This window comes from Malus domestica, chromosome 17 (genome assembly GCF_042453785.1).
Source record: "Malus domestica chromosome 17, GDT2T_hap1".
Lineage (NCBI taxonomy): Eukaryota > Viridiplantae > Streptophyta > Magnoliopsida > Rosales > Rosaceae > Malus > Malus domestica.
The window spans coordinates 18,684,585-18,699,822 of NC_091677.1; the positions used below are offsets into that span (position 1 = coordinate 18,684,585).

Sequence of the window (15,238 nt, forward strand, 5' to 3'; positions counted from 1 at the left end):
TTGAGGGACAGTGATAAGTACCGATGCTCAGCACCCCTGTTCTCAACCTGCAAGTTGCCAAACAACTATGGAGGACGATAGAGACGGAAGGAGAGAGAGAGTTGTTTTCTTTTTGTTATATTGATAATGATTTTTTAATTCATGGTTGGAGGACAACCCCACCAATTTGATTACATATATGTTTCCACTACGACAATTGCCAGCTGGCTAGAATACTAAACAACTAGATTATTACTAATAGAAGTACTAGTAAACTACTAATTGCGATCAGACTAATCACAATCACAATCGTAACATTGCCCACTCCTTCAGATAAACCTTGTCCACAAGGTTGTATTCACAGAAAAAAATCTGGGAATTTCTTAGCCAACTCATCATAATCCTCCCATGTAGCATCTTCTTCCTTGCTGCCCTTCCAATGAATGAGTAGTTGCACTCCCGCTCCATTACCTTTTCTGTAAACTCGCCGTTGCAGAATTGACATTGGTTCCCGAGACTGCAACCCATCTTCTGTTACCACTGGTAGTGTTGTTAGAGGACTAACCCCTGGACCCAAATGCTTCTTTAAACAGCTAACATGGAAGACAGGATGTATTTTGGAATCTGTAAGAAGTTTGAGTTTGTAGGCTACACTCCCAATTCTCTCCAGAACTTCATAAGGGCCATAAAACCTGGGATGTAATTTATGAAAAGCATGTGCAACCAACGATTGCAACTGGTAAGGTACCAATTTCAAATAAACCAAGTCTCCAACTTCAAACTCTTTTTCCCTTCTATGCTTATTAGCTTGAGCTTTCATCCTATTTTGAGCCACCAATAGATTAGTCTTTGTTGGAAATATGCCCTGAAAGTCAATCTTTGGAAGTAACCTTTCAGGACAAATGAATGGATGTATAGATGATTCTTATACATCAAATGGCAAAGACACGAATTAGGACTATCTCAATAAATGATATATGTCTTAAATAGTGTATCCATGGACGATGGATCGATTGAAGAAGTAATCTAATGATGTTAGACTACAGAGACCTTCTTAACATAACCATAATGTCCAAAAGGTTCCTGGTCATTGGATTGTTGGAGGGATACTGACAATGCTTAGATCGGTTACTGTGTCTGCTTCAAATGGAAGGATGGAAAGTCTCATCCCATTCGTGTTGTGACACTAAGACAAGTATGTAGGTGCTCATTAAGGGAATGAGTTCACTGAACACAATTGAACGAGAGTACTTGCATGGAGGTCTACTCACATGTCAAGCAAGTAACTCTAATGGTTGGAATAATGTAAGTAGTCCTTTGACCTGAGGCATCGTCGTTGTCTTGTGGCTAAGTACTTAATCTTTGATTATGTCAAAGTCATCCCATCCGCGGGTGTCCACGGCATGATTGGGGTTAAGCCACTTAGTCATGAAGGCAAGTGTATGCGCAACAAGGGATCTCTAATCTTCGATAAGAGAGGAAGAATACTCTAAGATATGATTCGGGAATCTTCGGCCGAAGTTGATAGGAGCATATTTATGCGACTTAGTATGTTTGTTTTCGTGCATTTATGTTCTTAGTTCTTAGTTATGTTAGTAGTTTAAGCCATTTTTGTGTGTTTGTAGGTTCTATGGGCCAAGGATGCAAAAAGATGCATTTTGGAGCATTTTGGAGCATTTTTGGGCCAAGATTGGATGGTGCAAACATGGAGACATGAGGATGGACGAATTTGAAGTCAAATGAGGCTAGGAACATGCTAAAAATGTGGTGAAACAAATACAAAGTGCAAAAAGGGATAGGTTTCTAGAAGGATTGGCCAAAACTTCACTCAAAAACCTCAATGCCGTGGCTTTTACTTCAAAGCAACCAGAAATTTGAGTGGATGATGCAATGCTTAACTCACCATGACATGTGAGTGGATGATGCAATGCTTAACTCACCATGACATGTGAGTGGATGACTCAAAACCTACCCCAACAACAATTCTCCACCATTGCCGTGAGTTTACCTACCCATTCCACCAGAAATTTGTGCTTAAACAAGTCCATCCTCTCCCTATAAATACCATGCAGCAACCTCATTCAATTCATCTAGAAATTAACCATTCTCCAAGCCTTTCCTTGCCTCTCCTACATATCTAAACCCCTTCCCATCCATTCCTCCAAATAACCAACCCTTCAACATCATTCCAACCTTGTTGTTGCGGCAAGGAGAAGGAGAAAAGTCCTTGGACGCGCTTGCTATCCAACATGGATCGTTGGAACGTTTAGGTGCTTTCTTCCCTTTGTTTTCCAATGTTTAAATTTGTTTATCTTTGTTTTGTAATAATGAGGAACTAAACCCCCCTTGGCTAGGGGGGATTCGAAACCATGTTAATGCTTGCAATATGATTTGATTACTTTTAATTGCGTTTCATAAGTTATGAATTCGATTTACTTATCTATTTGACTGATAACATGTTTATGTATGTTGATTAGGGATGCATACTTAGTTTGCATGCATAAATATGATGCTAGAGTATAAGGGAATTTCACCTAATCGTTATGAACTTATATTCATAAGTAGTAAAAGTCGCTAGTCACGATTGTGTTAAGTAAATCCTTGGCAAGAGTAACATGCGTATTCCATAGTTATGAATGCCTCGTCAATGCTTATGATTTCCATTGAACTTAATGATCTTTGATATGTGTCTCTATCATGCATATTCCATAGTTAGGGTCCTTGATAAGAATAATTTGGTTGTAATGCGTATTCCATTCAATTCAATGAACCTAGGGAAATCTGAGAATTAATTTATGCAATTCATGGTTAATTTGGGGCGTTGAGAATTAATAAGTTATTGAAATGCAATTGGAAATCATTTTGTATGCAAGCAAGACATGTGTGGAGAAGAACCCCTTAGCTAGCCTTCCATTATCCATTCAACCCAAAATTGTTTAAAATCTATTTAAGTTTTTAGTTTATTCGTTTTTACTTTCAACTTCACCAAACTCAAATCCCCCTTTTACTTTCTTGTTTTAAAATCTTTTGTTTACATTTTTAACTTTGTTTCTTTTTGTTTTTGAGTCAGTTTAGAGGTTTTAGCAAGCCCTCCTAATCTCCGGTTTAGAACGATCCCTACTTACATACTTTGCTACAATTGTCAAAAGATGGTTTAATTTGTGTGCTTATATTATTCGCATCAGAAGTATCGAGCGTAATAAAGGAAAGCATTCCTATACGACTCAAATGAATCATATAAGAAGGAATAATCACATTAGGGGTTTGACATAATATATCCATACCCTAGTAATGTGATTGAGAGTATTGTTTTAGAGAAGGATTGAATTACATTGTAATTCCAACTGAATAGGTTCTCCGAATAAACTTTTACATTAGCTTGGGTAGCTATGACATATGGTTAGATGTCACTCATAGCTTGTGAGTTCTTCTAGATGATTAAATGTAGTCATCAAAGAAGAAAGGTGAATTAAAAGGAAGTTTTAATTCACTAAGGGATTGGATTAAATATAATCAATTGGATTGGTGCCAATCACCTCACTGCCTTGCTAATTAGAACCTAAAAGATTGTTCACCAATACACTATTGTACTGAGTAATTAATGGATGATGGAAACAATTAATTGGATTAATTAAGTGTTGTGATTAATTTAGAAAGTCTAAAGAAATCATAAAAGCGATAAAGATCGTTTTGGGCTTAAAGAAACGTTCGGGTTTAATTGGGCCCATTGGGCCTAAACCCATTGGGCTTTTATTCAAGCATTGGATGACTTGAAATAAATGAAAGCCCAAAGCCCAAACAACACAAAGAGGGCCGGCCACTTTAGGTGGAAAGGGTGAGATATTTAGTCAAGTTGTTGACTAGGTTTCTTTTGTCTATATAAGGAACTTTATAGAGATATTGTTCATTAGGGTTTTTGTGTGTTTAAAACAACAAAGAGGCAAAAGAAATATCTCTCTAAAACACATCAAAGGCCGGCCACCTTGGGGTGATTTTACTAACACATCTTTCACCTTTTGGTTATTCCTTCATCCTTCTCACTACACTAGTGGGTGAGGATCTTTAGAGGTTTTCAACTTTGGAAACTTGAAGAGAACCTAGGAGTACTCATTCTTTCAAAGTGGAGGAGGCAAGGAGGGAGGCTAGGCTCAAGGATTTCAAGGAGCAAAGGGCTTGGAGGTGGTCCATCCTTGGTCTTAAATCTAGATCAAGAGGTATAAGACTAAACCTTCACTTTGTTCTTGGTTCTCTAAAAATGTTTTTGATGCATTATATATAAACCTATGAACCTTGAAGGGGATTTGCATGACTATTGCTTTGATATTATTTGATAAATGCTTCCGTTGCTCATGTATATAAATTTTGAATTGTATATGCATGCTAGTCATTTAGAAATCCCAGGCTCCAAAATGCATCCTTTTGCATACTTTGCCCTTAGAACCTGAAAACACATAAAACTAGCTTAAAAGACTACTTTACTAAGGAAAAACACTATAAATGCACAAGAACAAGCTAAACTAAGGCGCATAAATATGCTCCTATCAAATCCCATACATGAATCTCAAAGATTTCCCTTCAGTCTTGAGCATAGAGAAAAGATTATCCCTTGCTAACAATCCTTGCTCAATTATATCCAGTTTTGCAGTGCCTTTTTCATAAGAAGCAATATGTGGAGGGGGATACCTATAAACAACTTCGAAAGGAGATAATTTGGATGAACTATGAACTGAAGAACTATAACTCCATTCTGCCCATGGGAGCCAATAAAGCCACTTTTTGGGTTGACAACTTGTGAAGCACCTAAGATAGGTCTCCAAGCACCAGTTAACCACCTCAATTTGGCCATCACTCTGAGGGTGGTATCCTGAACTCATACACAGCTTAGACCCACTCAATTTGAAAAATTCTTTCCAAAAAGCACTGAGGAATACAATGTCTCTATCACTTACTATGGTTGCTGGCATGCCATACAGCTTGAAAACATGCTCTACAAATGCTTGAGCTACCATAATTGCAGTATAAGGGTGACCAAGAGGAATGAAGTGAGCATATTTTGATAATCTGTCCACGACCACGAAAATAACAGAATTTCCCTTGCAGTTGGGTAAGCCACAAATAAAATCCATGCTAATGTCCCTCCAAACATTTTCAGGTATTGGAAGTGGCTGAAGCAGACCTAGTGGTGACAAGGTCTCATACTTATTATGTAGGCACACCTTGCACTCAGCTACCAATGACTTAATATCTTTTTTCATTCCTACCCAATAAAAACTTCTTTTCAATCTATGGTAGGTTTTTTGGACTCCTTCATGACCGGGCATAGGAGTGCAATGATGCTCTTCAAAGATCTTTTGTCTCCAAGTTGAATTAGGTCCAATCACAATCCTAGCTTTGTACTTTATAAAACCATTATCAATGTGGAACTTTGATAAATCGGAAATAAGTGAGTTGGCGTGTGTGGCTGCCCTTAATTCCTCCATCTTTTGTTTTACCCACTCATCTTTTTCCAATTGTCTCCTCAAGTCATCCAACCATCCAAAATAAGGGTATGTGATAGTGACACGTTCCACTAACTCTTCAATTTGGTTTGTTGGTAGTGTCTAGACATTAGGTACCATTGAGAGGGCATCAACTACCACGTTTTCCACACCTTGTTTATATTGGATCTAATAATCATATCTCAATAGCTTTGAAACCCACTTTCCTAGAATGGAGTAGTGGCTCTTTGATTTAAAAAATATTTCAAACTATTGTGATCTGTTTTGATGATGAAATGTTGCCCCTGGAGGTAATTTTGCCACTTTTTAATAGCATGCACCACAGCTATGAGTTCTCTTTCATAAGTGGATAGAGCCTGATTCTTGGGGCCCAAAGTCTTGATGGAGAAAGCAATGGGTTTTCCCTGTTGCTGCAGGACAGTGCCTATTCCATTTGCAGAAGCATCACATTCAATAACAAATGGAATTGAGAAATTAGGTAGGGCTAACACCTTAGGAGATGTCATGACCCTTTTTAATTCTTGAAAAGCTAACTCTGCTGCCTCAGACCATATGAACCCATCTTTTTTTGTGAGTTGGTACAGAGGCTGACATATCTTGCCATAGTTTTGTACAATCTTTCTGTAATAACCTGTCAACCCCAAAAAACCCCTCAGCTCCTTCACATTCCTAGGGACTGGCCAATTCAAAATGGCTTGGATCTTAGTGGGATCAGCTACCACTCCATCACATGAAACTATGTGACCCAAGTATTCAACTTATGGCTGACCAAAAGAGCATTTAGACTTCTTGACATATAATTGGTGCTGCATCAACAATTCCAAAGTCTGGTGCAAATGAGATAGGTGCTCCTCCTAGTTTTTACTGTAAACTAATATGTCATCAAAAAATACCAATATAAATTTCCTGAGATAAGGTTTAAAAATGTCATTCATCAAGCTTTGAAAACTTGCTGGTGCATTGGTAAGGCCAAATGGCATCACCAAAAATTCATAGTGGCCCTCATGGGTCTTGAAGGCAGTTTTCTCCACATCCTCCCCATGCATTCGGATTTGATGATAACCTGATCTTAAATCCAGTTTGGAGAAGTACCTAGCCCCAAATAGCTCATCCAACAGGTCATCTATGAGTGGGATAGGATATTTATCTTTGATAGTGATGCTATTCAGCTCCCTGTAATCCATACATAATCTCCAAGTGCCTTCCTTCTTCTTAACCAATAAAACGGGAAAGGAAAAAGGACTTCGGCTAGGTCTGATAAAACCCGAGTGCAGCAATTCCAAGACTGCTTTTTCGATTTCAGCTTTTTGTAGAGGTCCATAATGATAAGGCCAGATATTAGGGGGTTTTGCTCCTGGAAGCAATGGAATCCTATGGTCGTGGGTCCGTGAGGGAGGTAATGTGGAAGGAATAGTAAAAACCACCTCAAATTTGTTCAAAACCGTGTGCAGTTCATTGTATTAGGAAAAAAGTGAGCTCAGATGTGTCACTTGTTTCAACCTCCAAAGAATATAATAATAATCCCAAGTTGGAAGTGGAGCACCCTTTACTGATGTGATGCAACGAAATATCTTGTATGGGAGACTGTGAAGGTGCACAGTGAGTCAATTTAAATTGCTGGCATCCCACTTGAAACTCCATAGTCAGATTTTGAAAATCCCACAGGACTGGACTTACTGTGGCTAGCCACTGGACCCTTAAGACATCATCATAACCCCCAAGAGGTAAAACAAACAGATCACTGCAGCAATTATATTGGCCCACTGTCAACTGCATCTGTCTACAGCAACCTTGACTTTTCACTCTACCCCCATCCGCAATCATCACCTCGAAGGGCTTTGTTGGATGAACAGAACACCCCAATTGCTTGATTAATCTAGAGTCAATGAAATTATGGGTGTTTCCAGAATCTAACAGTATTTTAACAGTATGATTCTTGACCAACCCTTCCACCTTCATAGTTTGAACCGAAGTTTTGGCACTAGTGCCATAAAAGGCACACTCACTCAATGCCATGCTTTGTAACTCTACAGGAAGATCAGTTGGTTCATCATCTCCACATTCATCATCAGAAATTATATCTAACATAAGAAGCTGTTTATGAGCACATTTGTGTCCTTTATCCCACTTGTCAATACAAAACCAACACTCACCCCGGTCTCGTTTTCGCTGCACCTCCTCAGGGGTTAATTTTTTATAAGGCAAAGCAGGGACTCGGTTCCGTCCCGGGTTGGGAGGAGGGAGAAGGTTGGGTCTGGCCGAAGGAACAGGTTTAGGGGTGACATTTTTTAGATCCAGGAGCTTAGCCTCAATTTGCACGGCCAGAGCAATGGCATCATGCACCGAAATAGGTTGCAGCAACTTAACATCATACTTTAATTCTCGCTTTAATCCACCAATAAAACAACTCTTCAACAGAATTGGGCCAACATCAGTAGTACGATTAGCGAGACGCCGGAATTCGAGTATGTAGTCTTTAAGATTACCTGTTTGTTTGAGCTTGAACAAGGATTCGGTACAGTCCTCGAAATCCGACGAGCCAAATTCCTGGCACAGTGCGGTGGTGAACTCATGCCAAGTGGAAGTGGAACAGATGCAATCATGCCATCGGAACCATTGCAGCGATTCATTCTCAAAATGAAAAGAAGCAGTCAGTACCTTCTGATTTTCTAGAGTGTGATAATAAGCAAAATACTGCTCAGCTTTGTAGATCCAAGCGGAAGGATCGTCGCCGTCGGTGAAATAGGGAAAGTCCAAACGATGCGGCCACTGAGGGCGCGGAGTGAAACCGCCGTCAAAAGAGTCACGACGAGGAAATCGCGGAGTCTCCAGATAACGGCAGTCGCCGTCGTCAGTAGGGTGCAACGGATCGGGATCTGGAGGATTGGGAGCTACAGAAGAACCCTCGCCACCACGAGCGCCAGGATCTCGATGCAGATACTCCAAGAGGAGGGAGAACTTCGTCTCCAAGGAGGTGAGGCGGGCGTCCGAAGCAGCTTGGATCTGTTGAGGAAGAGCTTCCAAAACAGTTTCCACAGCAGAGATGCACGATTCCAAGGTCGACATCCGAGAATTGTTGGTGTGGCGGGGCATACAAGAGGGAGTCGCAGGATCTAGAGGATGATACCAGTTATAAGTATCGATGCTCAGCACCCCTGTTCTCAACCTGCAAGTTGCCAAACAACTATGGAGGACGATAGAGACGGAAGGAGAGAGAGAGTTGTTTTCTTTTTGTTATATTGATAATGATTTTCTAATTCATGGTTGGAGGACAACCCCACCAATTTGATTACATATATGTTTCCACTACGACAATTGCCAGCTGGCTAAAATACTAAACAACGAGATTATTACTAATAGAAGTACTAGAAAACTACTAATTGCGATCAGACTAATCACAATCGTAACAGACAGAAGCAGAAGTTGGAAGAAAGTGAGCAATCGTTGCATCAGAGGAAGTGTGTACACTCTAGTGCTCTATTGGTTGTATTTAATACTAAGTAAATATGTTGGTTTCTTGATTCAATTTTATGACACTTTGCTTTTGTTCTCGTTGTCGAATTGAATTCCAGGGACCTGATTACACAGTACAGAAGGTCTGTTGAAGACCTCCTCAGCTCTGAACCTCAGTTGTTTGTGAATCGTAAGACTGTCTTCCCTTCCTTTATTAAGATTAGAGCTTGTATAAAGAAAATTTCTTTGCTTTCGGCTCCTTGCTGTTTCTGAATTATCGATTAAGAAACTACGTGTGCACTTTTTTGTTTTTGACATCAAACCTTGTCTCCGAAAATCAGAACAAAAAACTGCGTGTGTATAACTTACAATGTCCCAAGAATTATGGAACGGCTTCTCACCGTCATTTTGAATTTTGAATTCAGATCTTCTTGCAATTGAGATATGCACAACTGCTGAAATTCAAGAGGAAGGGTCGACAAGCTTTGGATAGTTGGTCGACAAGCTTTCAATTTCTGTATCTGTTTTTAGTTGCTGAACCGTAGTCATTTATTCTCTTTGTATCATCTAGCAATTTCTTGGAATGAGATGGAGATTTACTTTACACTTGTGTTCCTTCGTAAGATATTGAATCTCCTGCCGCTGTTTTTATGTACTGGCTCTGGCTCTAAAATTGCTTTATGCAACCTCACACTTTTCTGAACCTGTCGAACTAGAGCTGATTATAATGTCCCTCGAGTTGGCTACTTTGATCATCGGACCAAAGACCTGGACCCGAGTCCAAAACACACTTCTCTAAGACCATCTCTAACCGAAAAGGCTAAATATAGTCCCGTTGAGAATTATAGCTCTATAAGAAATTATTTTTAAATAAACAGTATCATGCCATAATCATATGTCATCTTCAACCGAAGGAACTAAATATAGTCTCTCAATAATTTATTAGTTTTAAGTTTATACTATAAATTTATTAGTTAATTTAATAAAATTATCGTTCGATGTTTTTAAATCTAATTGTTGAATTTGAATCAATTATGCAATTGAGGTGCTGGGTCCAAAAAAAGGACTAAGTGGGGGGCTACATTTGACTATACTAATGCCCTTTTGGCCAAATGTGGTTTGGTGAGCTCCATAAAATTATAGCCTAGTCAACGGTTGGAGATGAGTTTTTGGGCAAATCAAGCCATTTTTTGGCTTTTGGACTTGTAGAACTCTCCGTTGGAGATGGCTTAAGCTTTGAATCTAACATGCACCACGCATGGAGAAGCTCTTGTGTCCAGCAATGTGTATACAATACAGTCACAACTGGGTAACACCGAGTGTAACGTCTAATAGTATTTTAGATACCTCGATGCTGTTAATTATATTTTTTAAGGAAATTAATATTATTTCATAGTGTAATGTTAATTTGGCTTTACCCAAAAACAGACAAAGCATCCTCTTTCTATTTTTGGCTAATAATCAAATTAAGACAAACCACCTAATCTTACACCACCCTAAACTAATCACATTTTATAACCAAAAATTCCCCAACAGAAACCGTTAAGATATCTGCCTCTCTGTCCCTCTTATCTCTCCCCATCCCTCATTCCCCCTTTCCTCCTCACTTCCATTGAGAAAATAAGGGAACCCCCCTCCCCACTCCCCAGAAAAAAAAGCCTCGTCAAGAAAAAAAACAGCCTCTACCACCCCCGCCGGAAACGCATCCCATTCCAACAGCACCAACAACGCATCAACCCCCCGAAAAAGAAAAGAAATTTATCATGAGTAGTAGTAGCCATAGCCATAACCACACTCATCACATTTCGACGACAACCACAACACCGTCAACAAAAGGCAACGGCAACACGCAGGCTTGCGCTGCGTGCAAATACCAGCGCAGAAAGTGCGCCCCCGACTGCATTCTAGCCCCTTACTTCCCCCACGACCGCCAGCGCCAGTTCCTCAACGCTCACAAGCTCTTTGGCGTCAGCAACATCACGAAAATCATCAAACACCTTGACCAGCCCGACAAGGATGAGGCCATGCGCACCATCATCTTCCAGTCTGACGTTCGCGCCAACGATCCCGTTGGCGGTTGTTACAGAATCATTCGCGAGATGCAGCACTTGATCGAGTACAACAAGGCTGAGCTCGACATTATTCTTCACCAGCTAGCCATATGCAGAGCTCAGGCACAACAAGTTCATCAACAACAGCATCAAAACCCTATTCAAATGCCGGAAATCGGAGATCAAAACACGTGCGATCTATTGATTAACGGGGATCCTTTGAGCTTGTGCGGCAACCCAATGGGGCATTTCCATTACATTCAACAACCTCAGCCTCCTCACCATGCAGTTGCACTGCAGCAAGAACAACCGCAAGAACAACAACAACAACTGCCTTATGTGTTTGTTCAAAACAACGCCAATAGCAACAACAATAGTGACAATAATAATGGGGGCCCACATGCACATCCACATCATCAACATTTGCATGAAGATGTGAGCATATGGGCCATGCAGGATTCTATGTCTTCCTTGGATATCAAGCAATGTGGTGGTGGGATGAATGGGATTGCCAATGGATGTGAGGATTTGAAGCCGTTCCTTGATCAGATGGGTTGTGGTGATGATCATGACAGAAATAATGGGGAGGTGGTCGATATTAACGGTGATCATCAACACAGGTTTGTAGTGACAAACACAGAATTACTTATGTCTTCCTAATGTTTTTTTTCTTCATTTTTTTATTTATTTTTTTAAATCGAGGGTGATAGTTAGGCATTCTTCTTTGTGATTTAAGAAGTCAATAAAATGACCTTTTTATCTTTTCTCCTTCTTTTATTTATTTATTTATTTATTTATTGTTAATTCAAGATCCAAAGATAATTAAACTAGTGGGACAGAGATGGTTGTTTAGCATTACTCTTGCGTTACAACGAAAAAATTGGACAACTAAGCCCTCGAGATCCTTCAATCAATGCTTGAACGCCCCTCGAGTGTTAAAATTCTAAAAGTTGAGAAAATAATGGGAAAGTCTCATACAAATTTCATCCTCCTCCTTGTCACTTGCTAATCTTAATTAATTAATTAAGTTGTAACTTGAAATTGCAGTGAGGAAGCATTGTTAAGGGTACATAGAGCGAGTTGAACAGAAGAAGGTGAGTCAGCAAGCTAACAATGTGCACATGGTCTAAATAGATGGTCTCTCTAGCGTTATTCTTTAAATAGACATGAGAATGCTCAATTTCCCCCAAAAGATTTTTCGTTTTGTAGAATATGACCATATCCGATGCTTAAAGGTCAAACCCAAATTTTAGGACCTTGTCTGACCGTCGCAAATACTTGTATGACTGTCGAATATACTTTCTAAACAACATCAATTTTTTTGTGTGATACTTTTCTTACAACCAAAATATTGTGTCGAAAAATGTTTTTCCAACAATAAAATGTTATTTATAAGAGCGCATACTTGTCGCAATTACCATTACCAACAATTAAGAATTATCGAAAATACGCACACAAACATATTTGTGATGGTCAAGAGTCGTTGGAATTATACATTTGCGATGATCCAACTTCGTCGACAAAATTAAAAGGATACAAATACATTTTTTTTTTAGAATTAATAATATTTTCAATGTCAATTTTTATTGAAAGAATTGTTTTATACTAATCAAATCATATATTCAGCTACATACACACAAAAAATCAATGTAAAAAATTTAAAAGTATTTGTTACAATCCTATGATATGTCTATCTTATAATGCTAGTTTTCCATATCCACTTTAACCAACTATTGAGGAGTTCGAATGTAGTGCTACGAACATTGATCCACAATTATTATCTTTATTCTGCCAAAAAGAAAAGACAACTTATATCAAGCACAATATAATCATCTATTGGTAAGAAAGCCCAACAATGAAAATAAAAAAATAAACATAAGCTGTAATGAAGAGCCTTGCATAATTTTAGCTTAAGGTGTGAGCATAGTAACCACCAATCTATACCATAAATAATGCAAGTGAGTAGTTTAAGCGAAAATTAAACACACCTCCAATACATTCTTCAATTTTTCTTGTACCACCCTAAGATCAGAGGATGCTCATAAATCCAAAGAGTTTAAAAAATGTAAGGAAAGTAAAACTATATGCATAGTTTAATAATTCTGATGTTTCACAATTTGCTGAAATCCAAAACCAACTACAAAGCTAGCATAGTACATACTTTAAGTATTCTAATACTATAACCCACACACTACATTACATATTCTAGGGTAAATTACATAAAACTACCTTAACTGTTGGGCCAACCACAGTTTCAATGTCATACCTGATCTTACGAATTTGTTTCAGTGTCATACCTTCATCAATTTGTTTGTCAATTCTTCCGTTAAATGTTGACGTGGATTGAGGCGGGGCCCACTCCTTGGCCCAATTGGATTAAAAAATTAATTAAATATTAAAAAAATAAAAAATAAAATCATTTATTAAAAAAGGTCGGACCTATCCCCTACAAACCCATCACCCCACCCCTTATCCCCATCAAAAAATTTCCCTGCTCCTACTTTCCCCCAACCCAATACCAGAACCACTTCAAACCCAGAACCCACCTACACCAACATCCCCCCCCAACCCTCCCCTGCCACTCATCCTACTCCCCTATAAATAAACAAATTTTGAAACAAAAAAAACCCAAATTTTTTTTATTTCTCAGCAAACCCAGCCAAATTTCTCAGCACACTCACTGCCGAAGCCTGCAAGCTGGGCATGCAGCCTTGACAAATGTCCAAGAGCGACGAAACCCCACCTCTAGACCCAATTGCCCTCACGTTCTCCTTCAAAAAACTAAGAGCTTGAAGTGACAAACAAGCCTTTTAGGCGTCGGCGATGTGGCGGTCGAGGCAGGTGATAGGAGTATATTTATGCAACTTAGTGAGCTTGTTTCTTGGCATTTACTTAGTTTAATTCTAGTTATTTTAGTACTTTAAGCTATTTTCGTGTGTCTGTAGGTTCAAATAACAAAGTTGGCAACAAAGTGCTATTTGGAGCACTTTCGAGCATTTTTGGGCCAAGATTGGATAGTGCAAGCATGGAGACATGAGGATGGACGTTTTTGAAGATTAGAATGTTAGAAATCAGCATGTGTGTATGTGTAAGTGTGTTGACCTACAATTACAAACACTCATCCACTACACCCATTACATCCACTCATTACCAAACATTCATCCACTACACCCATTACATCCATTCATTACCAAAACTACACCTATTACATCCACTCATTACCACAAACACTCATCCACTACACCCTTTACATCCACTCATTACCACAAACACTCATCCACTACACCCATTACATCCACTCATTACCAAAACTACACCTATTACATCCACTCATTACCAAAACTACACCTATTACATCCACTCATTACCAAAACTACACCTATTACATCCACTCATTACCACAAACACTCATCCACTACACTCATTACATCCACTCATTACCACAAACACTCATCCACTACACCCATTACATCCATCCACTCATTACCACAAACACTCATCCACTACACCCATTACATCCACTAATTACCAAACATCCATCCACCGCACCCATTACATTCACTCATTACCACAACACTCATCACTACCACCTTAATTAGATGGTGGTCCTCTCCCTAGCCTATAAATACATCCACCCTTCACCATAACAAGGGGGAAGAAAACCAGATAGAACACAATCCACCCATCCACCCTTCACCATAACTCACCTATATCCATCCACCACCATAATTTACCACTCATCCATCAAACGACACCTTGTGCCGCAACAAAGAGAAGAAGGAGGACCCTTGGACGTGCTTGCCATTCAAGTTGGATTGTTGGAGCGTTTTTAGGTGTTTTCATTCTTTTGTTTTCAATGTCTAAATTTGTTTATCTTTGCTTTATGAGTATGAGGAACTAAACCCCCCTTAGCTAGGGGGGAATTCGAAACCATGTTCATGCTTGCAATATGATTTGATTACCTTCAGTTGTGATTTCATAAGTTGTGAATTCAATTTGTTTAACTGCTTGATTGATAACTTATTCGTGTATGTTTATTAAGAGTGCACACTTAGTTTGCATGCATGAATATGATGCTAGAGTATAAGGGAGTTTCACCTAATAGTTACAAACTTATATTCACAAGTAGTGGAGGTCGCTTATAAACGATCGCGTTAAATAAATTCTTGGCAGGAGTTTCATGCTCATCATAGTAACGAATGCCTCGTCAATACTTATAGTTTTCATAATGCTTAATGATCTTTGATTGTATCTTTA

The 15,238-nt window shown here is 39.1% G+C and overlaps 2 protein-coding genes across 3 annotated transcripts; one reads left to right on the forward strand and one right to left on the reverse strand.

Annotated features, from left to right (window-relative positions):
* Positions 1-337: 337 nt before the first annotated feature.
* Positions 338-799, reverse strand: LOC139193404 (uncharacterized). The gene has a single exon (XM_070816402.1). The coding sequence runs from the start codon at positions 797-799 to the stop codon at positions 338-340; it is 462 nt and encodes a 153-aa protein (XP_070672503.1).
* A 9,791-nt stretch (positions 800-10,590) lies between these two features.
* Positions 10,591-14,312, forward strand: LOC103401784 (LOB domain-containing protein 22). 2 transcript variants are annotated; one of them, XM_070817524.1, is made up of 2 exons: positions 10,591-11,601; positions 13,927-14,312. In XM_070817524.1, exons 1-2 carry the CDS (start codon positions 10,694-10,696, stop codon positions 13,934-13,936), a joined length of 918 nt encoding a protein of 305 aa, XP_070673625.1. In that variant the 5' UTR covers positions 10,591-10,693; the 3' UTR covers positions 13,937-14,312. The 2 variants fall into 2 exon arrangements, with proteins under 2 accessions (XP_070673625.1, XP_008338722.1); XM_008340500.3 differs by lacking the exon at positions 13,927-14,312 and adding an exon at positions 12,029-12,330.
* Positions 14,313-15,238: the final 926 nt, after the last annotated feature.

Bases quoted from the DNA above. Each gene is read 5' to 3' on its own strand.
- LOC103401784 (XM_008340500.3), top strand. From the start codon at position 10,694: ATGAGTAGTAGTAGCCATAGCCATAACCACACTCATCACATTTCGACG. The intron at 11,602-12,028 runs GTTTGTAGTGAC...TTGAAATTGCAG, and splicing joins AACGGTGATCATCAACACAG to TGAGGAAGCATTGTTAAGGG.
- LOC139193404 (XM_070816402.1), bottom strand. From the start codon at position 799: ATGAAAGCTCAAGCTAATAAGCATAGAAGGGAAAAAGAGTTTGAAGTT.